This window comes from Talpa europaea, assembly GCF_964194135.1.
Source record: "Talpa europaea genome assembly, chromosome: 2".
In the NCBI taxonomy this organism is placed as follows: domain Eukaryota; kingdom Metazoa; phylum Chordata; class Mammalia; order Eulipotyphla; family Talpidae; genus Talpa; species Talpa europaea.
Genome location: NC_140068.1, coordinates 96,989,573 through 97,011,444, shown reverse-complemented (window position 1 = coordinate 97,011,444; position 21,872 = coordinate 96,989,573). Strand labels below are relative to the sequence as shown.

Genomic DNA, 21,872 nt, shown 5'->3' with positions numbered 1-21,872 from the left:
GGCGGGGTGGGGATTCCCTCCTGCCCCGAGGGCGGGTCTCCCTACCCAGGCGGGGGCTGCGGGGATTCCCTCTCTCGCGGGGTCTGACCGTCCGCCCGCCCCAGCCGCAGGGAGGCTGCCTTTAGCTCGGCGCCCTCCAGGCCTGTCGGAGGTGAGGGAGGTGGGGTGAGGTGGTGCCCGCCCCCCCACCCGGCTCCTCCTTCCCCCCAAGTCCTCCCCTCCCACCACCCTCCCCCCGAGCCGGTTTGTCCCTCCCCTCCCCTCCCCTCCTTCCCCCAGCCGCCTCCTCCTGCCGCTGCCGCTGCTTTGGCTGCTGCGTCATACGCCCCAGAGCCGCCGGGACGGAGGGGCTGGGCCTGGGGACCTCCCCAGCCTCTGCCTGCACGCCCCCCGACGCCCAGACGTGCTCTCCCCGCGCGGGGGGTTCGCCTCGGTCTCCCACGTCTGCCTCTGCCCAGCTCCCGGCGGCCCCAGCTGTCACTGGTAAGGAGGCGGCGGGAGGCGCCCGTGGGGGGGCAGGGAGCCGGGGGTCGGCGCGCAGGGCGCGGGCGGGAGAGCCTCGCGGTGCTGACATCGGGCCGGGTTGGGCCGACTCAAGTCCCTCTCGGACTCGCCGCGGTCTTGGGGAGTAAAGACTGGGACTGGGACACGCCCCCCTCCCGGGGCACTCAGGGAAGTTATCTAACCCCAAGGCAGTGAACCCCGAATTTGAGGGTGACCTGACGTAACCTGGTGCCAGGATGATTGTTCTGAATGGGACACGCGGGCCTGGGGAGGCAGCCGTTTCTACTCTAGAAAACATTTCTAGAAAAGCTCCCAAAACACATATCTGGGTAACAGAACACGCCAATTATGACACCTCTAAACAGCAGAAGGTGACAGTAGAAACTGAGTGTTAACCTGTGCTTCTGCAATCATCATTTTTGCTAAAACCTCAAGGCCAGGATATAATATCCCAGGAGAGCTCTGGAACCTTGAGAACTAGATTGGGGGGTTGGGGGATGTACAGAAGAGGAGAGCAAGTCTGCAGAGTTGGAAGAGCTGGAGTTCAGAACCTCTTTAAGGGGTTCTGAGTGGTTTCCTTTCCAGGTGTCTCAGGGATTTGGAGAACTGGGGGTGCAGCTGCTTGAGTCCTTGGCAGAAAAATAGGCAAAGAAAATTGGGATAGTTTCTCAGCATTCATAACGTTATTCTTTTGGGATAGTTTCTCAGCATTCATAACGTTATTCTTTCACCCCATTTCTGTCTAGGCCCCCCCCAGGATGCAATGGCACAGCCCCCCCGGCTGAGCCGCTCTGGTGCCCCTTCATTTTGGGACCCAGCTTCCCCTACTCCCACCTCAGGCACCAGGCCTCGACTTTGGGAAGGTCAAGATGTGCTGGCCAGATGGACGGATGGGCTGCTATATTTGGGGACTATCAAGAAGGTAAGACCTTTGACCTCTGACCTGTCACCTTTCTCCCATCCCCTTTGTTCTGGTTCCCATTTCATCCTCTCTGCTCTCCCATTCTAGGTGGACAGTGCGCGGGAGGTGTGTCTGGTCCAGTTTGAGGATGATTCCCAGTTTCTGGTTCTATGGAAAGATATCAGCCCTGGTAAGAAGGACCCTAGAGGCCTGAGTATGCATCCCATGGAAAACAGAAGTCTGACTTGGGGGAGAGAAAAGAGCTTAAGAACAGGCCCCATGACCCTGTGTTCCTTCACAGCCGCCCTCCCCGGGGAGGAACTCCTCTGTTGTGTCTGCCGCTCTGAGACTGTGGTCCCTGGGAACCGGCTGGTCAGCTGTGAGAAGTGTCGCCACGGTGAGAGGGGCAGGACGCCTAAATGATCCAGGCTGCCTCTGGCCCTTCCCCTCAGCACTAGTCCTTATGCCATCTGTTCTGGCCCGAGTCCCCCCTGCTGCTGCTCTGGCCAGTAACTTCACCGCTTCCAGCACAGGGAAAGGCAACCATGGGATGGGGACGTGTGTGTATTGCAGGCAGAAGGTGGTTCAGGTACATCCTTTCTAACCAGGGGCCAATTCCAAAACCTCTGAGAGTCTCAGTTCTTGCATGTGTAAGAAAGTCATACACCCACCCCAGCAAGGCCATGGTCAAGAACTGTGCGGTGGATACAACTCTTCTATCCCAACACCTAGTGCGCATGGGGGTGTGCAGCGTGTAAGCGGTCTACCTATATTATCATTATTCAGCTTATCACCAGGACTGCCACGTTCCAAGGGCCCCAGCCCCCGGAGAGGGAGAGGGCACATCCTGGGTCTGCCGCCAGTGTGTCTTTGCCATCGCCACCAAGGTACAGGCGCCCTCCTGTGGGAAGCTCTCCCCTATAGCCTCTTCCAAACCCTTCTCTGCTCCCCTCTAAGGCTCCTGCTTGTTCTCTCTGCAGAGGGGGGGTGCGCTGAAGAAGGGCCCCTATGCCCGGGCCATGCTGAGCATGAAGCTCTCTCTGCCCTATGGACTAAAGGGGCTGGACTGGGATGCTGGACATCTGAGCAACCGGCAGCAGAGCTACTGTTACTGTGGTGGCCCTGGGGAGTGAGTAGTGAAGGGCTGGGGGTAAGGAATGAGTGATGTGGCAGGGGTTTTCCCAGGGAATGCAGGAGGAAGAACAGGGTGAGGGGAGTGCTGCAGGGATGGGAGGAGGTAAGGAGCTGGGTATGGGCAGTTAAGGGGAGGAGTGTCCCGAGGCCACTAGTCCTGTGTTTACACTCAGGTGGAACCTGAAAATGCTGCAGTGTCAGAGCTGCCTGCAGTGGTTCCATGAAGCCTGCACCCAGTGTCTGAGCAAGCCCCTCCTTTACGGGGACAGGTGAGTCCAGGGGAGCCTCTCTGGGAGCCCAGGGGGCCAGTTTGCTCTGCTGCACACTCTCAGTTCCCTTTCGCCCATCTGTCTCTGACCCACTCTCTTGCCAGTCTCTGAAGCCGTCCTCACCTGTCGCCCCATTCTTGTTTGAGTCCTCCACGGTGTGGGGTGGTTTTCGTGCATGAGGTGTGTTCTCTTTCTCTTGCCCATGTCCAGGTTCTATGAGTTTGAATGCTGTGTGTGTCGGGGAGGCCCTGAGAAGGTCAGGAGGCTGCAGCTGCGCTGGTGAGCTGGGTCAGGCATGACCCCAGTGTATCTCCTCTCCCAACACTCCGTACCCGACGCACCCCAGCCTCTCACCCAGGGACTCTCCTGGCTTTTGTAATGCTTCCCAGACTGACAACTCTATGTTTCCACAGGGTGGATGTGGCCCATCTTGTCCTCTATCACCTCAGTGTTTGCTGCAAGAAAAAATACTTTGATTTTGACCGTGAGATACTCCCCTTCACCGCTGAGAATTGGGACAGTTTGCTTCTTGGGGAGGTAAGGGGTAGTGGAGCTTTGGGGGTTAGTGTGGAATAGGAAGATGTGAAGCAAAGGAGATGGGAGGCCTCGCTGCTTCCTAGATTGCATTGTCCTTCCTCCCTTCCCCCAGCTCTCAGACACTCCCAAGGGAGAACGTTCTTCCAAGCTCCTCTCTGCTCTCAATGGCCACAAAGACCGGTGAGTTGAACGGAGGCCCCCAAAGAGATGGAGACGTGGGTGTGAAGCCTGGGAAGGGCTGGAACCCCAGGGAAGATAATCTCTGCAAGTTTGAGTGATGGCATGAGAGGGGGTCTCTCCGCAGCACTGATCCTGTGTCACTTCTCTCATTCCAGTTTCATTTCGGGGAGGGAGATCAAGAAGAGGAAATGCTTGTTTGGTCTTCATGCTCGGATACCGCCCCCTGTGGAGTCCCCTACTGGAGACGGAGTCCCCACCAGGTCACTGGTCCAGGAGGGATGGGGAAATTCTCAGGGCAATAATCTGGGGTAAACTTAATGGAGATGGGGAGGTCTTTGGGGGCATCAGGGAGGGGGCTGGGGGGATAAGGAGGCCTCTTACAGCTTCCCTTCAGGGCAGGGCCCTGGGGGAGGGGTCTCACGTCCCCTGGGGAAGCGCCGGAGGCCGGAATCAGAGCCCCTGAGGAGGAGACAGAAGGGGAAAATGGAGGAGCTGGGGCCACCCTCAGCAGTGCGCAATCAGCCCGAGCCCCAGGACCAGAGGGAGCGGGCTCGTCTGCAGAGGGCACTGCAGGTACAGGAGCAGGGGGATCCCCATGGGGCAAAAGGTGGTGGGGGAAGGAGTCAAGAATTCTCTCTCAGTCTTTTGCTCCTCTTTCTAGGCCTCAGTGTCTCCACCACCCTCCAGCCCTAACCAGAGTTACCAGGGCAGCAGCGGCTACAACTTCCGGCCCACAGATGCCCGCTGCCTGCCCAGGTCAGTACTCCTCCACCCTCCAACCAGATAGGCTCCCTTGGAACCTGCAATTGTTTCCAGCCTCTGGACTTTATCACTCAGAATTCTCACCCTTTGGCTACACAATTCTTATTCTAGAAACTTCTAGAACCAATGTCTGGTCCCCAGTATTCCGGGGATGGCTGTTCCTTAGAGGTAGCATTTGAGCTCTGCCCTTCTCAGGAGGAGAGGGTCTTGTTTCCTGCTTCAGGTCCTGACTTTCCCTTCTTCAACCTCAGCAGTCCCATCCGGATGTTTGCTTCCTTCCACCCCTCTGCCAGCACCGCAGGGACCTCTGGGGATGGTGAACCCCCAGATAGGTGAGATTCTGCCCTTTTACCTGTAATGCCCCCCTTGCCTCTGTTCTTAAACCATTTCTTGCTTCCTCTGATCCACACGTGGCCTCCATTGCCTGTCAGTCCTTTTTTGCATCTGGACTCACAGTTGTCTTCTCTCCCTAGGTCACCCCTGGAACTTCACATTGGTTTCCCCACAGACATCCCTAAAAGTGCCCCTCACTCGATGACTGCCTCATCTTCCTCAGTCCCAGCCCCCTCCCCAAGTCTTCCTAGACGTTCAGCACCCCCTTCCCCCCTATGCCGTAGTTTGTCTCCTGGAACTGGGGGAGTCCGAGGTGGGGTTGGCTACCTGTCCCGAGGGGACCCCGTCCGGGTCCTTGCTCGGAGAGTACGGCCTGATGGCTCTGTGCAGTACCTGGTTGAGTGGGGAGGTGGGGGCATCTTCTGAAGAGCCTGCCCCTGCCCATCTCTCCATTCACACACACCGGCACTTTCAATACCCTGACCTCTGACCTCACCTACAGCTGGGATGTACCTGGCGAGATAGGGAGTAATTCTCCCTACTGTCCAGGCTGGAATCCAGATGGGGAGTTGGGGAAGAGACTCTCTTCTCTACTCCCTTCATGATTCCTGACCCCTCCCCCATCCCTTTTCCCATTTCTTTTGATGTTATTTTGTTACAGCTTTTTAAATATTTTTTAAGATTATTTAACCCCTGGGGACAGAGACTGAGGGGGGGGGGAATGATAAAGGATCCCAGACTCTATGATTGAAATAAAGATACATAAATAAATTTAGTAGCTCTGAGTTCATTCTGAAAGATGAAGACACAGGGACTGGAAGCAGTCTCATCTTCCCCACCAATTCACAGACGTGCAATGAAAAAGGCAAAAGGAGAGAGAACCAAAGATAACATTTATTAGGGGCCATCACCTGGAAGTCGGGGGGCATGGACACGGCAGACGCAGGGCTCATCATGGCAGGACTGTGTTGGAGTCAGAAACTGACTCTGTAACCTGGCGCACCCAATGCAGGTACGGGGAGTTCCCCTGCTCCACGGGCAATGCGATCACCTCGGCCACCTCGTAAGGGTGCACAGAACTGTGGAAAGGATGGGGGGAGCACCCAAAGATTGACCCAAAGAAGGCCACGCCCTCAGACTGCCCAGCAAGTCCCACCTCCACAATAGGTACCCTCACCCATCTACAAGTTCTTACCGAACAAAATCTGTCAACGCGGGAACCAAGGAACTCTGGGTCTTAATCATCTAAGGGACAAAGAAACATGGCTAACTACTAGGTGGGGTTGATTTTAGGATCACCGATGAGGGACGAGGGACAAGGGTCAGGGAACTGAGGTTTTCTGGGGTTGGGGAATGTTTCTCACCATCAGCACCTCACTGTCTTCCTCAATCTTTCCTTTCCACTCATAGCTGTAAAGGTTAGGAGAGTGTGTTTCCCCAAGGAAAAAGGCTGCCAGTCAGCCCCTAGTGTGAGGTGAACCCCCCAACTCCTATGACTCACATGGATGTTATCTGAGGAATGAGGTTGACACAGGCTGCCAGCCGCTTCTCCACCACAGCCCTGGAGGTGAAGAGACAGCCCATTCAGAGCGCTCCATGACCCGGATTTTTGCACTGGAGGCCCAGACTCAGGCTGGCAGGAAGCAACAGCTCCGCCCCCAACTCTCCACGCTCATCCTCGCGCCACACCGAGGTCCCCACCTGGCAATCTCCTTAGCGACCTTCTCATTGGGGCAGGTGACAAAGGCTGCAGACACCGAGCCAGGAACATAGCCGGAGCCCGAGGCCGGTGAGGGCTGGGGCGGAGGGCTTCCTGAGGCCATGGACAGCAGGGCTCGGGGTAGCAATAGAAGGCGGGAGGTCACAGGCAGCAGCGCCGGCATCCAAAGAAGCGACAAGAACAGAGCGGCCTGAGAGCAAGAGGTGAAATCGGTGTTTCCCACAAACACCCCAGGAAACTTGCACCCCGGGAAGGCTTCGCTTGGACACTCAGGTTCTGCCCTCCCTCTTCGGCATCCTCAAGGAAAAGGTCCTTGAAGCTCTGAGAGAAACTTGAAAATTTAAGGCAAAGGCATGATTTTCACTCGCTCTTCGGGGGCCCAACCTCTGAGAATTGGGGTACGGGTAGCGGTCGGGCCTTTGAGGACCGGAAGGGGCGGGGCCGGTCACTCACCCCTCCGCTGAGCAGGACTACGGGAGCCCGTCCCCCTGTCATGCAGCCTGCGCAGGTAGAGGAGGGCTGAATACCAAGCGCCACAAGTGAGGCGGAGAAAGAAACCCACACCCAGGCAGAACGGCCTCTTCTTACCTGGGCGGCAACCACGTGATAAGAAACCAGCGCGCACCACGTGACGGCCGAAACCCGACCACCCCAGAGCCAGCCAATCGTGGCCCTCACGTGGCTCCGCTTGCCCCGCCTCCTGGTGAGGAGGAGCGAGGGGGGAGTTGGACCAATCAACAAACGGCTCTGCAGACGTGCCTGGAAATGGCACGCCCACTGCCGTGTAAACCGGAAACGGCCCATTGCAGACTTGAGAGGCGCTGCGGCTTTCCACTGTCACGTGAGGGGGCCGGGTCCTCCCCGGGCGGCTGTAGCTCAATGAGCGACGCGAAGCAGCCAATCGCCGGCCTGTCCCGCACGCCACGTGACGAGCGAGAGCTGGCGCTAGGGAAGGGGGGCTGGAGACCCCGCCGAGTCGATGCGTCAGGTTGTGGAGTTGGGCATCATCCTTAAGCCCCAAAATGTGCCTGTTGACAGGTTCTGTTCTCGAGGCCCTAAAGAGTGGGAGGGTCAGAGGAGATTAAACCTCAGGGAGTGAAGAGAGCGCCCCCTGCCATTTTGGTTAGCACCCATGTTTGCTGGATTTGGGAATGAACCAAGATAGCTGAGAAGCCAGTTGTCCCTGGGTAGGGGGAGGTGACTGGGCAAGCACGGCCATGGCAAGATGATGGCTGGTCATGGAAGATGCGCCCTGTCAATGGCATAGAGGGTGATGAAAATGGGTCTGAGGGCGCCTCAGATTTCTTTAAGCTCCTGAGCTGGAAACAGACCGGTGAATCCGGGGAAAGGAGAAATGAGGGCTTGTGGTTGGGGATATGGCGAGAAATCCGGGAAGTAGTGATGGCAGTTTGTCATTTATCCCTTCCTGTTTCATTCTCCAGGACAGGTCTACTACCCCTCAGTCTTGGGTCTCCTTCCCTTAACCCATCCCCCTAGGAGCCAGGACCTGCCCTACATTACTTCCCTAGGGCCCAAGCACATCCTCTGACCCAAAAAATGGAGAGAGGGGCCAATGAGAGGAGATAGAGGTGGGACAAGGCAGCAGCGAAGAAGGCTCTTGTGCACCCCCTACCCAGTATTCCCCCTTCCTCCAAGGTCTGGGGTCCCTGGTCTGCTGGGTGGGTGTGACTGGGCTTTTACAGGCTGATGTGAGTTCTCTCATACCTACCTGTCTGGGGCTGGGGACTCCTGGGAGACCTCTGTCTTTGGTTTGGGAGTTTGTCTCTGAGATAGATCTCTGTGGGGTCTCTCAGTATTTACATTGGAATCTTTCTCAGGACTGACTTTCCTTTTTACTTTGGGGAGGGGTTCTGGGTCCCTCTCCGAGGTCTGTCAACCTCTTGAGTTTTGTGGGGGGGTCCTCTGAATTTTCCATCCTTGGGCTCAGTCTTCTTTCTCTCCCTCCCCCCAAGTATGGAGTTTCTCTGTCTCTGGATCTGCAATTTCTTTTCTCTGAGATCTAAATCTGGGGTCTCTAAGATTCCTCTCTGCGTTTGAGTTCTCGAAGACCGAATTCCAAATCTGGGTTCTTTCTGAGTCTGGGTCTCATCTTTTTCTTTGGGTCTAGGTCTCAAGTCTTGGTCCCTGGAATCACCACCTGAATCTTGTGTCTCAGATTTCTGTGGTGATGGAGAACCTTCTTGAGCCTGGAAGCTCAGATTTTCACCTTTGACCTCTGGGGAGGACTTGGGGTATTTCTGACACTGGGGCGTTTTTTCCTCTAAATTTTGGGTTTGTGCCTGAGATTACCCCCCCTCCTCCGGGGGAGGGGGACGTGTCTTCCTCTGTGGGTCTGGGGTCTCAGTCTCTGGGCCGGTGGGCTGCATCTGCACAACTGCGCTCTTTCTCTCGGCTGTGTTTGAGTCAGGGGTCTCCTTCTCTGTGATGCTCACCGAGTAGGGGTGGGGGCTGCAGTGTCTCTCTCTCCTCCTCCTCCGGCTCTCTCCTCTCTCGCTCGCTCCCCCGCCCCCCTCTCTCTCTCTCCCGGCTGCCGCTGCTGCCGTTGGCTCCTATTCTCCTCCTCCTCCTCCTCTCTCCTCCTCTCTGCTCCTCTCAGCTCCTCTCTCCTCCTCTCTCCTCCTCCTCCTCCTCCTCCACCTCCTCCTCCTTCTCCCCCTCTCTCTCCCCCTCTTTCTTCTCTTTCTCCCCCGTCCCCCCGCCCCCTCCCCCCAGGCCTGATGAGCAGGTCTCGCGCCTCCATCCATCGGGGGAGCATCCCCGCGATGTCCTATGCCCCCTTCAGAGGTACGGTGGTGAGGGGAGGGGGAGGGCCAGATGGGGGGGCATGAGGGGGAGGGGCGGGGGCGGGGTGGGGGGCAGAGCTGGGGCCAGGGAGGGAGCAGCTGAAATGGAGGGAGAGAGGCGGACCGGGAAGGCAGGGATGGGAGCTATAGGAAAGGAGGGATGAGAGGCCAGAGGATAGTGATAGATGGGGGTCGGGGGGCCAGGAAAGGGTCCTTGACGGTGGGCTGGTAGGAAGATGCTGAAGGGAGGGAAAGAGATCGCCAGGGAGGGTGGGAAGGTAGAAGGACAGGGTGGGGGAAGAGATGCAGAAATAATTTGGAGGTGGGAGCTGAGAGAGAGAGATGAGGAAAATATACAGGAAATAGAAAGACTGTGTCTTAGGAAAGGGGCTACAAGGGGGAGAATGAAACCATAGGGGTGAGAAGAGAAGCCAAGAAGACGGGGGTTAGAATACGGGGGGGGGGGGCTCAGAGTGGTAGGGGGTTGAAAAAGAGAGGAAGATGGAGGGAGAGAAGAAGGGGCCAGATGGAGAGAGAGGGAGGCAGTGGGGGGGGACGGAGGGTCCAGATGGAGGGAAGAGAGGAGAGTGAGGGAATGGGTTGGGGGAGGAGAGACCAGGGCAGGGGGAGGGCCAAAATATCTATGTTTGTTGAGGGGTAGGGGGGAGGTGGGCAATACAAGTAAGATTGAGTGATGGGAATGGAGGGGCAGGTTAGAACCCTGCCCCAGACTCTAACCCTCATTAAGGCCCTTGACCAGTGAAATATGCGCGCCTGGGATCTTATCTGCTTCTTTCACTTCATCACTTTTACCCCCTCCCCCACCTCCAATCCTTATTTCCATTACCCCTCCCTCCTCTGGTGTCCATCACCTATATCTTTCCCCCCATATGGTGTCCGTTCCTTATATGAGTCCCCCTCTGTCCTTCCCCTATATCCGTCCCCTCTCTGGGGTCCATTCTCTCTCCCTCCTTCTCTTCTAACTGGAAGCTCCCCTGTATCTCTACCACTCTTCCACCCCCTCCTTCTTGATCCCCTGTTCTGATTCCCCTGTTAAGTCCACCTCATTTCCTCTGCCCCATGTCCAGGAACTTATCATTTCTGCTTCCTTTTCTCTTAGATCCATCCCTGTTATTTGTCCCCTGGCCCACCCTCTATTCTCCACAACGTTCCCCATATCTTGTTACTAGTCTGTCCTACCCATGTTCCCTTAATAATCCAACTCTTATCACCCCTTCCATTTCTCTGTTTCCTCTGCTTCCTGGAGTGTTGGACATCTGGGGTGCACAGACACAGTTGTTGATGGCTGAAACTGGGCCTTTACCAGGTCCTCATCTGATCCCTGTGGGATTTCTCATCCTAGTAAATCTCCTTTCTCAGCTGTGTTCCTCTGTCTCTTGCATCTGCCTCCTAGAATCGTCCTTATTTAAGTCTAGACAATATGTGTGTATGTGTGTGTCCAGAGTTGCTTCTAAGTTAAGTTCCCTGTGTCCTTCCCTGCTCCCAGAAGGAAGGTACCTACTTCTCCAAGTCTAATCTGCCTCCCTGTGGCTGCAGTTTAAACCAGCCTCTCCCATAATGAACATGTGTATTGATAAATTTCTCCTCTGGGGTTGCTCAGAGTCCGAGTGGTGGACATGTTGCCTGCAGTGTCTGCAGCCTCAGAGCCTAGATACTGGTGATCTCCTATCAAGAGGGTACTGGTTATGGCATTGAGATAGTGAGAGTTTCAAAGTGCTGAGTGTCTAGTTAACTAAATTCTGGGTGTTCATTTCTGACTCCAGCCTGCAGGTTGGCTAAGTTGAAGGACCTGCTTATAGACAGAAAGGGACTAGATTTTTTAGCCTCTGTGGGGCATTCAGTTGCAATGAAACTCGAAGACATGGCACTTGCCCTGCATATAGCTATGTTTAATTATTCTGGAAAGATGACAGATTTTGGTTTGTCTTCCTCTACACACTCTCTCACTCTGATACGTTGAGCCGAATTTTTATCATTGTTGTCAATTTGACTTTTCTTCCAAAGGGCTTGTCCCCTGCATTCCTGTGATGGAGTGTGACATCAGTATTAAAGGAGGGACAGTTTGCAGGGATGGGGGCAAAAGAAGAATAGCCAGGTTGGGGAAGAGAGACCCTGGGAGATGTCTCTGAGCATGGGTGACCCTTAGTCTACTTCCTCTTCTGGAAGTTTTGTCCCAACCCCCAGGTTGAGTCTTTGGAGGCCCCCCCTCTATGTCACGAACCTGGATCTTTCATTCTTCCCTCCCTTCTTTCCTTGTCAGGCTCCCCACTGTGCCTGGTGAGGTTCCTAACCTATGGCGTTGGTGTCCATCCTGTCCATGGAGAATAGGTGGGGAGGGGGGCAGCATAGAATCTTTGCTCTCTGGGCATGGAGTGGGGGAAGCAATCAGTTCTGTCACTATTCATTCAAACAAGGGCATATTCCCTACCTCCTCACTCCCTGGCTCCTCCACAGCCAGATGCTGACAGGATCCATCCTCCCCCTACCACCAGAAGAACTAGAACTTTCCTTAGAGGATGAGCAGGGTTGGGCTAGGGGAGGAGGGGGTGGGGGGTGGAGAAGAGGCAGGAGGGGAGGCCCTCTCCTGTCTCTGGTTCTGTGAACAGGTAAGCTCCCTCGTTTCCTTTACTCCAGATGTTTGGCTCACAGCATCTCATGACCCAAATGTTCCTGCCCCAGCCCCATCCTTCTTCCTCACAGTCTTGTAGCTTCCCTGCTACTCTTGCAGATGGGTGCTGCCACCTTCCAAGACCTTGTTTTCTGCAGTTATTTGGATGCCCTCCCTCTGTGTGTTTTTCTTCTGCCAATGGTGCCATACCCTCCACCTCTTAATTTTTCTGAAGTGGATGGAGAGCACCTTCATCTTTTTCTGCCCCCAAACTTGTACACTTTCTGTTATGCTATAATTCCCCTCCCTGAGCCACCCCCTCTGTATTTATTCCCCCAAGTCTGCAGAGCCCCTGTGATGTGATCACCCCCCCCCCCCCCCCCCCAGATATAGAGGCTTATCCTTTGTTCCTTTTACCAGGTGCTTCAGCCTCATCTGTGAGTTCCTCAAGGCGGGTAGAGTCTCCTCCCACTTTTATGGACTCTTTTGTCATTTTAGGCCTCCCAACTGCATAGAGTTTCCCTTACTGTTTCTGTGTGTCTCTGTCCCCCAGATGTACGGGGACCCCCTATGCACCGAACCCAATACGTTCATTCCCCATATGATCGTCCTGGTTGGAACCCTCGGTTCTGCATCATCTCGGGGAACCAGCTTCTCATGCTGGATGAGGATGAGGTGAGCAGGGGAAAAGAGAAGCTGGGGAAAAGACCTCTGGGTCGCGTGGGAGAATGTAGGAAGATAGATGGAGAGAATCCTCAGTGAAGGGGTGAGAGACAGAGAAGGCAGAGACGAGAGAAACTCTTGTAAGCAATGGGAAGAAGGTGGCCACTGATACTCCGGTTGGGATGTGATAAAAGGGGCATGCTCGCCTCTGCTGGGGGGATCTCTGAAGCCATGTAGAGTTTGGGGGGCAATGTGGTTCTGAAGATTTGGGAGTGTCTCCTTTCACCTGATTATGTTGTGGGATAGGTTAGAATGGGAAAGCAAAACTAAAGGGCTTGGAGAAGGGTGAAAAAATGGGGATCACTTTGGGGGATCACCTCCAAAATGATCCTCAGGACCCCTCTCTTCCCCCACTGAGCAAGACTCATCACTCCCAGGCCTTCTTCCCAGAGTGCAGGGAGGGCAAACTGACAGACTCTGAGAACTAGTAAGGGAGAGTGGGCTCTTTGGGTAACTTGGGGAGGGGGTAAGGGGAAGGGGGGGTGCTGGAGGTAACTGGGAGAAATAAGAGGTCAGTGGGCCTTGGCGTGAATGAGCAGTGCCTGGGTTTAGAGAGAACTGAGAAGACTTTTCACCCAGGATTGGTTGGACATAAGGAAGGACTGTAAGAGAGGAGATGGCTGGGGATGAGGTAACGGTAGGGGTGTGGTTAAAGGAGGAGGCGGGAGGAGACTGGGACCGAGAAAGAAAGTGGTGGTGGGCATGTGAAAGATTAGAGCCAGAAGTGTGGGTCAGCAGAGGAGGTTCCATCAGAGGAAACGGGATTCAAATGTGAGGGGTGGATGCATGCCCAGAGGTGTGATTCAGGGAGTGGGGGTGGCTTTGGAGACTGCATTTACAGAGTAATAGGGTAGCTGATGAGGGATGATGTTCCCCCAAAAGCTGTTGGGGAGGGTGTGGTGAGGCAGGGCTGGAATTGGAGTTGGGACTAACCAGGGCTTCTAGCGACCAAGTGAGTGTCACCAGGAACCAGGGTTTCTGGGGGACAAGTGAGTGTGTGGAGAGAACTTCCAAGCCACAGAGTAAAGTCGAGGTGGCCAGCAGAGGCCACGGTAACTTTAAAGGGAGAAGTGGTTTGGGAGTCTTACGTTTTAGGCACTGGGGGGCTTTTGAGTGATTCACTAGTGATTACTAGCCTTGCCCTAGGATTTGGGTTCTGTAGGATGAACTGGGGGAAACCAACAGGAGTGGGCACTGTTGTGAGGAACAGGAGGACAATGGTGAGGAGAGGTCCAGGGGACCCGTGGCCAGCAAGCTGAGGGGCATCAGTAGTAGCCAGAGGTGGGCGCAGGGATCCTGAAGAGTTGGGGGGAGATGGATGGAGTTGGGGAACTGAGCAGTGTGCGGTGCCACAGGGAGTTTGCATTGGATGGGCAGTGGAACTCTGGGGTAGGGACTGGTGGAGGGGGTTGGGGCCCCAGTAGAGGTGGGGATGGGGAAGGAGGTAAAGGGGTAATTGGGGGTGAGGCTTGGAGAGGGGTCAGGGCTACAGGGAAGGGATAGGTTGAGTGGGGGAGGGGCGCGGGAAGGGGATGAAAGGTGGGGGGAGGTGACCAGGCCCTCGGGGAGGTGGGGAGGTTGGGTCCCAGGCTGGCCGCAAGCCGGGCCGTGGGAGGGAGACAAGCTGTGGATCCTGATTATAAATGCAGCTTCTGCTACCCCCGTGACAGGCACGGAGGGAGGGAAGGGGGTGAGGGAGGTGGGAGGTTGGGAGGAAAGCAGGGAGAATGGAGGAAGTGAAGGTCAAGGGGAAAGTGGATTCAGGGAGTAGCCAAGCCCCGAGGGGTTGGGGAAGAGCTGAGTGGGGCTTGGGGGGGCGTGCTCTGGACGGGGTTTCAAAAGCGAGGGAGGGGGAAAGGGGAGGGTGGCTTGGAGGGAGCCAGGAAGAGGGGCCGGGGGGAGAGAGGGAAGGAGGCTTCGACTCGCCCAGCGACGCGGGCAGGGAGTGGAGGGGCCGGGGCCTACGGCGGGCGGCCCGGCGGAAAGGGAGGCGCCCCCTCCCTCGGTGGGGGAGGGGACGAGGAGGGCCGGCCCGGGCCAGTGAGGTCTGACACACCCCCGCATCCCCTAGATACACCCCCTTCTGATCCGGGACCGGAGGAGCGAGTCCAGCCGCAACAAACTGCTGAGACGCACGGTCTCCGTGCCGGTGGAGGGGCGGCCCCACGGCGAGCATGGTACGGCGGCCGAGCAGGTTCTCGAGCCCCGGACAGTCGCGGGGAGAGGGCCGAAGGGGGACCGGGCTGCAGGGGCGGCGGGGAGCCGGGGAGCCGAGGGAGCTGTCAGGGGGTGGGAGGAGGCGGACACCAGGTCTCGCACCCCGGGAGCGGGAGCCGGGGAGGAGAAGGCGCCCTCCTCTGGGGTGTGCCGCGGGGCGAGGCGCTGTGGGTGAGAAGCCCAGTTGGGTCCTTGCTCGCTCGCGCTCCCTTTTTCCTCTCCAGCAGCGAAGTTTGACTGCTTTCCTGGCGCTTGCAAAAAATAGTCTCCTTAGATCTTTCGCTTCCTGTCCGAGTGTTCCTGTCCCTGCCCCTCCCGGGCATGGGTCTGGGATTTTGGCGTTAATGACCCAGTTTCTGTCCTCCCCCCAGACCTCTGCCCCACCCCCGCGCTCTGGATTCTTCTTCCAGACCTTCTGGACTGTGGAAGTCCCTCTTTTCTTGTCCCCCCTTTTTCCTTCTCATGGACTGCTTCTATTTTCTGCGATTGTATCACCCCCTTTCTTTTTCCTCCCCTATTTCTTTTATCTCCTCCTCTTGATTCCTGTCTTTCCCTCTGCTCCCGGTGGAACTCCATCAGACCCCCATCTCTTTCTGTCTGTCTGTAAAGCTATCTGCTCAGTTTGTCTCTCCAACTCTCTCCCTCTCTCCATCTGTCTCTTCCCCTCCCTCCCTCTTTCTGCCCCCCCTCCACCCCCCTCTTTAGTCATTTAAAAAAAGATTTTTGTCTTCCTGAGAAGTTCGCTTAAAAGGTTTCCATGGGAACGGTGAGGGGAGATGAAGGCAGAGAACAGAGATCTGCAGCCAAGGTGCAGCGAGATGCCCTCAGCCCCCGGAAACCCCCTTGTCACTGCCCCCTACCACTGCATCCCCCCTCCAGGGCCAGTGATCCAGACCTTCCATTAGGCCCCCCGACCCCTGGTGACACCCCTTCCATCAGCGCCCTCTCCCCTTAGGGGTCCTAACATCCAGTGGTTCCTTTCAGCCTCTTGAGAGGCCCAAGCGTCCCCGCCCTTGGGGGCCAGCTCTGAGACCCTGGGTGGGTGGCGGGTGCTGTGGTGGGAGCACATCTGTGTGAGGCAAAACCAGTTGGTGGTGTGGCGTGTACAAAGTGTGTGATGTCTGTCACATCTGTGTGTGTCGTGTCCGTGTCTGGAAACGTTTGCGTGTACACGTGTACACATGTGCACGCCTGTGTGTCCAGGCCAGAATGGTCACATACTCACGGAGCATGGCTGTCCAATGTCCTGCGGTTGGCTGGATCTGCTCTCATAGTCACCGTCTTTCCCCTTAGCCCAAGGACTCAGGGTGCAGGGGCTCCGGCACGGATCGCCTGTGTTTTGGGTGGGGGTACCCATGTGTGTGCACTTGGGGCTGGTATGTGGAGCCTGTGTTGGGGCCGCTAGGGGTTGAGTCCAGGAGCGTGTGTGCGCGCACATATGTAGGTCTCTCTATATGTATGTATATATGGGGGAGGGTGTCGTGCAGGAGGTGAAAGTTGATAGCCGGCGACGTTTGGGGCTCTCAGGGGGCGCACGGAATGCGTAGAGAGCAGGGAGGATGCGCAGGGGTCGCGAGGGTCCCCGGGGCCTGGGGGCCGGGGCCGCGAAGGCGCGTGCCGAGGCCGTGGCCGCCGGAGCCCAGGAGAGGTCGCCGGACCTCGGAGGGGCACTGGCGTTCCGGCTCCTCCTCTGCTGGGTGGAGCCGCCGCCCCTCGCTGCCGCCGCGGCTTCTGGTGGTGGGGGTCCTGCTCCGGAGGGGATGGTAGGAGGCCCGGTGGCTTTTGGGGGTCCCTTCGCCCCCCTCCCCCGTCTCTCTCGCTGTCTCCGGGCGACGGGGCTCGTGACAGAGGCGGCCACGGCAGCAGCGGTCGCCTAGCAACGGCGGCGGGGCCCGGGCAACGGCGGCAGCGGCGGGAGCGGCGGCGGAGGGAGCCGTTCCCGCGGCCGTCACCGCGCGGCCGTCCCGGCCGTCCCGGGCCCCGCCGCCGCCCCCACCCCCACCGCGCCGGGCGCGCGAGCCGGGCCGCGCCGCCCCCTCTCCCGCCGCACCCGCCCCTCCCCCGCGCGGGGGGAGCCCCTCCCCCACCGGGGACACCCCCGACCCCAGGGGGCGGCGCGAGGTAAGGGCGGGGCCGGCGGGCGGGGCGCGCGTGGGGCGCGCGTGGGGCGGGGGCGCGCGTGTGCGGGGGCGCGGGGGGTGGGGAGGCCGCGGCGGCGGCGGCAGCTGCTCCCTCCGCATGTTCTCGCTGCATCTTCCGAGTGGGGGGAGTTATGGTAACCGGAGGGGGGCGTCGGAGGTCGGAGGGTGGGGGTCGGGCACGGGCCGCGGGGCGAGCGCGCGGGGGCGGCCGGCGCGGGGTGGTCTTGCCGCCCCTCCGTGGAGGCGGCAGCCGGTGTGTCCTCGTGTGTGCCCCTGTCCGTGCTCCGGTCCCCTGTGTGTCAGTGCCATGTGCACATGGGACACAGTTCCTCATGCACACATGTGCAGCCAGCCGCGTGCAAGCCTGTCCTGTCTCCTCCTGTCTCTTCCCGGTCCTGCCTGGGGGGCTCGGGATCAGCTGTGGGCCAGTCCGTGCCGCTACTGAGACATGTCACCTCTGACCCTTGAGCATGCATGTCCCTGTCTGGGGCTCACCTCCCGGCCTGTCCTGTGTGTGGGGATGTGTGGCAGCGCGAGCAGGATTTTGTGTCCCTGGTGGCAGGTGTGTGTCTTTGCATGTGTGTTCCATCGTTGGCCTGGGTATCTGTGTCAGTCCCAGCATGGGTGTCCAGGGTGTGTCTGGATGTGGGTGGTGTGCAAGTGGGGGCAGAGAGTAAATGTGTGTGAGAGTGTTCCTTGGAATCCTATCATGTCATCGAATACCTTTGAGCTAAGCAGCTGTGACCCCCTGCTTGGTCAGGGACTGGAGCCAGAGAAGCTGAAAAGGGAAAGAGTGGGATAAAGAGGAAAAGTAAGGAGAAAGGGGGAGAGGAGGAATGAGAGAGACTTGGAGGGAGGGAAGAGAGCCAGAGAGAAAGGAAGGCTAGCTGGAGAATCAAATGTGGGAAATAGTTCAGCCAGATTTAGAAAAGAGAGGCTGAGGGAGCTTAGATGGGGAGGAAGGGGCTTAGGAGCAGGGGGGGGAGGGGGAGAGAGTGGAGTTGGGCCTTTGGGTAAAGAGATCTCTGAGAGAAGAAAGGGGCAAGGTGGAAGAGGGCACCCGGTTGGTGTAGGCTGCAGGCGCTGTAGGAAGGCCACTCAGGCGTGGAGACTGGCTCACGTGAGGTCTGTCACTTCAGGGACTGTCATTAGAGGTTCCTGTCCCCAGCATAGTTTTGCCCCCCATTTCTCTGCTTTCTGTGCCACTCTGTCCCTCATCCTGCTCTGGCAGCCTCCCTCCCCTGCTCCCCTTGAGAATGCCAGCTGGGTGTGACAAGGAAGAAAGCCCAAAGGGAAGGTTAGGGATTTGGGGGGTTCGTGGGGAGGGGGGAGATTCTGTGGGTGATGGCATGATTAGAGAGGTTGGAGAGGCGGTAGTCAACCCTTGCTCTGTGTGTGTGTGTGTGCGTGTGTGAGTGCGGTTGTGTGTGTACACAGGGTGTGTACATGTGTGGGTGTGTGCACAATGCCTGTGTTACGGGTCTGTGTAGGTGGCTGTTATGTGTGTGCATGCGTGTATACATCGTGCAGGGATGGGACAAGGAGACTCAGGATCACAGTGTATGCTTATCAGGTTTGCTCTGTGTGTACACACGGGTGTGTGCTGTTTTCTGTGCATGTCACTGCATGCAGCACTAATAACAGGATGTCCTGTGTTTCTGTCACTCTGCCCCCTTTTCTTATGTGTTTCTGCTTTTCTTTCCCTTGCGGCAGTCTCTGCAAGCGTCTGTGTATGTGGCCTCTGTGTACCTGTGACTTATGTGTGAGTTCATGGATCTTAGTTCCTGGTAATATGTGTAAGATTATACTACTGCCAAGAAGCAAGTGAAGCAATTAGCAAATTTGTACTCCTTCTGTTAATTTTTTAGTTCCAAAGCAAAATTTTGGTGGATTTAAAGTTAGACTTTGTCTTTATTAGAAGAACTTGCATGTGATGATAGTGACTAAGCCAGGATCCTTGGAATGAGAGTGAAGCAGCCATACCTGAGAAATGCAGAGAGTAGGAGAATGCTATTCTGAGCCTTCAGATGCATTGTTGAGTGTGTAACAGAAAAATAATGAGCACATTTGCTCCCGAATTTTCTTTATGCTGGTAATGGTCATGGAGCCTGTGTTGGCATCAGGGAAGGGCTGGGGGGAAAGCGGTTGTCCTGAGAAAAGTGGATGTGGTTGGACTTTTCATGTGAATGAAAGATGCTTGTTCTTTTGGAATCTGGGGATTCTTGGATGTGGTGGGGATTGTGTTCTATTCAAGTATGTGTCTTAGAGGTTCACCTGGCTGCCCCTGTGTGGGGGCCATGTGTGTGTTTCAGGGTTAAATGTCCATTTCTGTAGTGTGCTGCCCGTGTGATTTCCCAAGACAGCTCTTATGTGGGTGTCTGGGTCCAAGTATGTACTCCTCTGTTGCAGTGTTCACATGTGCCTAAGCATGTACCCCATGAGGTTTGGGGCTCTCAGGTTCTCAGAATGTGGATCCATTGCACCCCTGTGCTCACAGTTGTCTGTATGTCTCATAAGCACCTTGACCCCAATTTATTTTTGTATTGTGGTTCTCATATAAATGCACCCCCCCGCCCCCCAACAGCTCACTGTGTGTTTCTGTGCTCTACACATCATGTTCCTTAGGGACTGGCAAGGAATCCTGTGTCATATATGTCAGGGGATCCACATTTTTGCGTGCAGAACTCTTAATACCTAGGTTTTAGAGGTAAAGAGAAGCTGGGGGTTGATTGTAGGGCAATTTGCTGGCAGTTTGCAATTCTGGAAGCAGACAGTAAAAAATGGAGCTGTTCCTTGTTCAGGAACTGAGAGGGTTAACAGGCAGCTCTTCCGGTCCACCCCCCCTCCAGCCTGTAGCTTCTTGTTGCCATGGAGATGGTAGCCCCGCCCCTGATGCAGCACCTGCCCCCCCATTGGCTGCAGTGGTGACTGTGGTGCTGAGGGGGGAGCCCAGGCCTGGGCAGCCATTCTGGAGCTGGAACCGGAGCTTGGCATCCCCCCACTTTCATTCTCCTCTAGCCCCTCGGCCCCTCTAAATTCCCTGGCAGCAGAGCCTCAGCTTCCTTCCTCAGAGCTGCCACCACTCTAGGCTCTTGGCAGTCCCAGCTTCATCCGCATTCACCTCCCCTCCTCCTCCTCTCCCTGCCCTCACTTGGGAGTTCCCCCAACCTCCACTGCCCATCCTCCCCACTCCCTGCCCACTCCCCTGCATTCTTCTCTTGTCCCCCCCTCCCTCTGAGTTCCAGCCACTGCAGTGCACGTGGAGCCGGGTCCTTTATCTCCCCTCCCCCCATCTGTCCCTTCCTTGAATGTCTGTCCCCAGGATTCTTTCCTAGTCACTCCTCACTGGTCCTTCCAAACTTCCCCCTCCAACCCAGGGAGGGGGTCATGGGAGGCAGCCTGGGCCCTCCAGACAGACAGACAGGTTCTAGGAGGGGGGAAGCTGGTGGAAGATGTGCCCAGCTGAGGAGAGAGGAGAGCTGGCCTTCGGGCAATGACCTTTAACCCAACTCCCCTCCCCCAGCTTGCCTAGCTCCTTCCTGGGGGGATGGGCATCGAGGGCCCAACTTCCTAGGCTCTTTGGCGTCCTTTATTACGGGGGTTTCACTGACCGTCTCAGCCATGCGCCTTTGCTGACTGCCAGCCTCAGTCATGGGCCTAAGGCCACCTACCCCGTCCCCCTCGGGGGGCTCCGGCTCAGGTTCCTTGCCCCCTCCTTCCCACCGCCAGCCTCTCAGCCGCCGCTGCTCTTCCTGCTGCTTTCCGGGGGGTAGGTGAGGCTGGAGCTGAGGGGCAGAGGGAGGTGGGCAGCTGTGCTGGGGCCAAGGGTGGACACCTGGTCTAACAGCGACCCCTTCCCAACTTCCCTTGTGGCCCTTTCCTCCCCTCCAGAATACCACTTGGGTCGCTCGAGGAGGAAGAGCGTCCCAGGGGGGAAGCAGTACAGCATGGAGGCCGCCCCCGCTGCGCCCTTCCGGCCCTCGGTGAGTGAGTGAAGGCAGGCGCCTGCCAGATGTGGCTCAGCTGGGTCCCCTCCCCTCTAGCCCCAGCTGGAGTCCCAGGATTCTGAGAAAGGGGGCAGGAGGGGGAGCAATTGAGAGAGAAAGAGTGTGAGAGTGTGTGTGAGAGTGTGTGTATGTCTCCCCACCTCTTTGGTTTCCCCCTTCTTGGCTCTGCCCCCCTGCTTCTCAGACCAGCCCTCCCACCTTCTCCAAGCTGGTGTGTGTGTTTGTGTGTGCACTCGCACCCGTGGGAGCACAGGAAGACAAACTGGTAGCGGGGCTCCTATCCCCTTTCCTCGCCTCTGGAGACTTCCCTTTCCCCCACCTCACCTTTCTTCAGGGACTCTACCCCTGAGGGGTGAGTAGGTAGAATTAACCTTGCCCCAACCCACCCCTCTCCCCCCCCCCCCAGCAAGGCTTCCTGAGCCGGAGGCTAAAAAGCTCCATCAAACGCACAAAGTCACAACCCAAACTTGACCGGACCAGTAGCTTTCGCCAGATCCTGCCTCGCTTCCGAAGTGCTGACCATGACCGGTACAGGGGCTGGGGGGTGGGGGGAGGGCAGGGTGAGTTGCTTGAGATATAGGGGGCTCTGGGGTGAGATGGGGAGGTTTGGGCATTATCTGAATGCAGAGGTTGAAGGCCTCTGGTTGGTTGAGGGATGTGTGGGGCTGGGGACCATACTGAGAAGAGGAAGCAGGGGGAGGACAGCAGAGGCAGGAAAGGAACAAAGGTGAAGCCAAGGAGGGACTCTTCAGGCTGGCATCAGGATGGGCTCCAGCTCAGTATTAAAGGAGCTGGACAGAAGACTAGAGAAGGAGTGATGAAGCCTGGGAGGAAGATTTAAAAGAATTTGGGGAAGGGGTGGTAGGTTGCCGGGAGAGGCACAGTGTGATGCAGGTAGAGGGGCAGCTTGAAAGGCAGCAGGTTGGCAGGGGCCGGCAGGTACTGCTGGATGAAGGAGGTCACAGCATAGAGCAGGAAAGAGAAAGGGGAGGCTGGCACAGGTAGTCAGGC

The 21,872-nt window shown here is 57.1% G+C and overlaps 3 protein-coding genes across 9 annotated transcripts in view; 2 read left to right on the top strand and 1 right to left on the bottom strand.

Annotated features, from left to right (window-relative positions):
• Positions 1–1,258: 1,258 nt before the first annotated feature.
• On the top strand, positions 1,259–5,046 carry PHF1 (PHD finger protein 1; the record flags this gene model as incomplete). 3 transcript variants are annotated; one of them, XM_084228631.1, is made up of 14 exons in its annotated part: positions 1,259–1,426; positions 1,514–1,595; positions 1,707–1,802; positions 2,192–2,292; positions 2,386–2,534; positions 2,713–2,808; positions 3,019–3,087; positions 3,222–3,345; positions 3,458–3,525; positions 3,681–3,785; positions 3,909–4,098; positions 4,187–4,281; positions 4,539–4,619; positions 4,761–5,046. In XM_084228631.1, the coding sequence occupies 14 exons, from the start codon at positions 1,268–1,270 to the stop codon at positions 5,044–5,046; spliced, it is 1,701 nt and encodes a 566-aa protein (XP_084084757.1). The 3 variants fall into 3 exon arrangements, with proteins under 3 accessions (XP_084084757.1, XP_084084755.1, XP_084084756.1); XM_084228629.1 differs by having other exon boundaries at positions 1,268–1,426; positions 4,542–4,619; XM_084228630.1 differs by lacking the exon at positions 4,187–4,281 and having other exon boundaries at positions 1,268–1,426; positions 3,920–4,098; positions 4,761–4,895.
• A 452-nt stretch (positions 5,047–5,498) lies between these two features.
• CUTA (cutA divalent cation tolerance homolog) lies at positions 5,499–6,835 on the bottom strand (the record flags this gene model as incomplete). The annotated part of the gene is given in 7 exon segments (XM_084229015.1): positions 5,499–5,699; positions 5,816–5,865; positions 5,869–5,886; positions 5,952–6,030; positions 6,122–6,181; positions 6,322–6,530; positions 6,794–6,835. Coding segments are annotated over 7 exon segments (585 nt in total). The 3' UTR covers positions 5,499–5,572.
• A 2,243-nt stretch (positions 6,836–9,078) lies between these two features.
• The window catches only part of SYNGAP1 (synaptic Ras GTPase activating protein 1), a gene marked incomplete at both ends in the record, with an annotated part of 29,435 nt that continues 16,641 nt past the window's right edge, over positions 9,079–21,872 (top strand). For 4 of the 5 annotated variants that reach the window (XM_084228444.1, XM_084228443.1, XM_084228445.1 and 1 more), the window contains 5 exons: positions 9,079–9,145; positions 12,327–12,448; positions 14,568–14,673; positions 20,746–20,837; positions 21,268–21,389. In XM_084228444.1, the coding sequence (XP_084084570.1) occupies positions 9,079–9,145; positions 12,327–12,448; positions 14,568–14,673; positions 20,746–20,837; positions 21,268–21,389 (509 nt within the window). Of the gene's footprint in view, positions 9,146–12,326; positions 12,449–14,567; positions 14,674–16,951; positions 16,989–20,745; positions 20,838–21,267; positions 21,390–21,872 lie in introns of those variants that run through there. The other variant, XM_084228447.1, reaches the window with a different exon arrangement.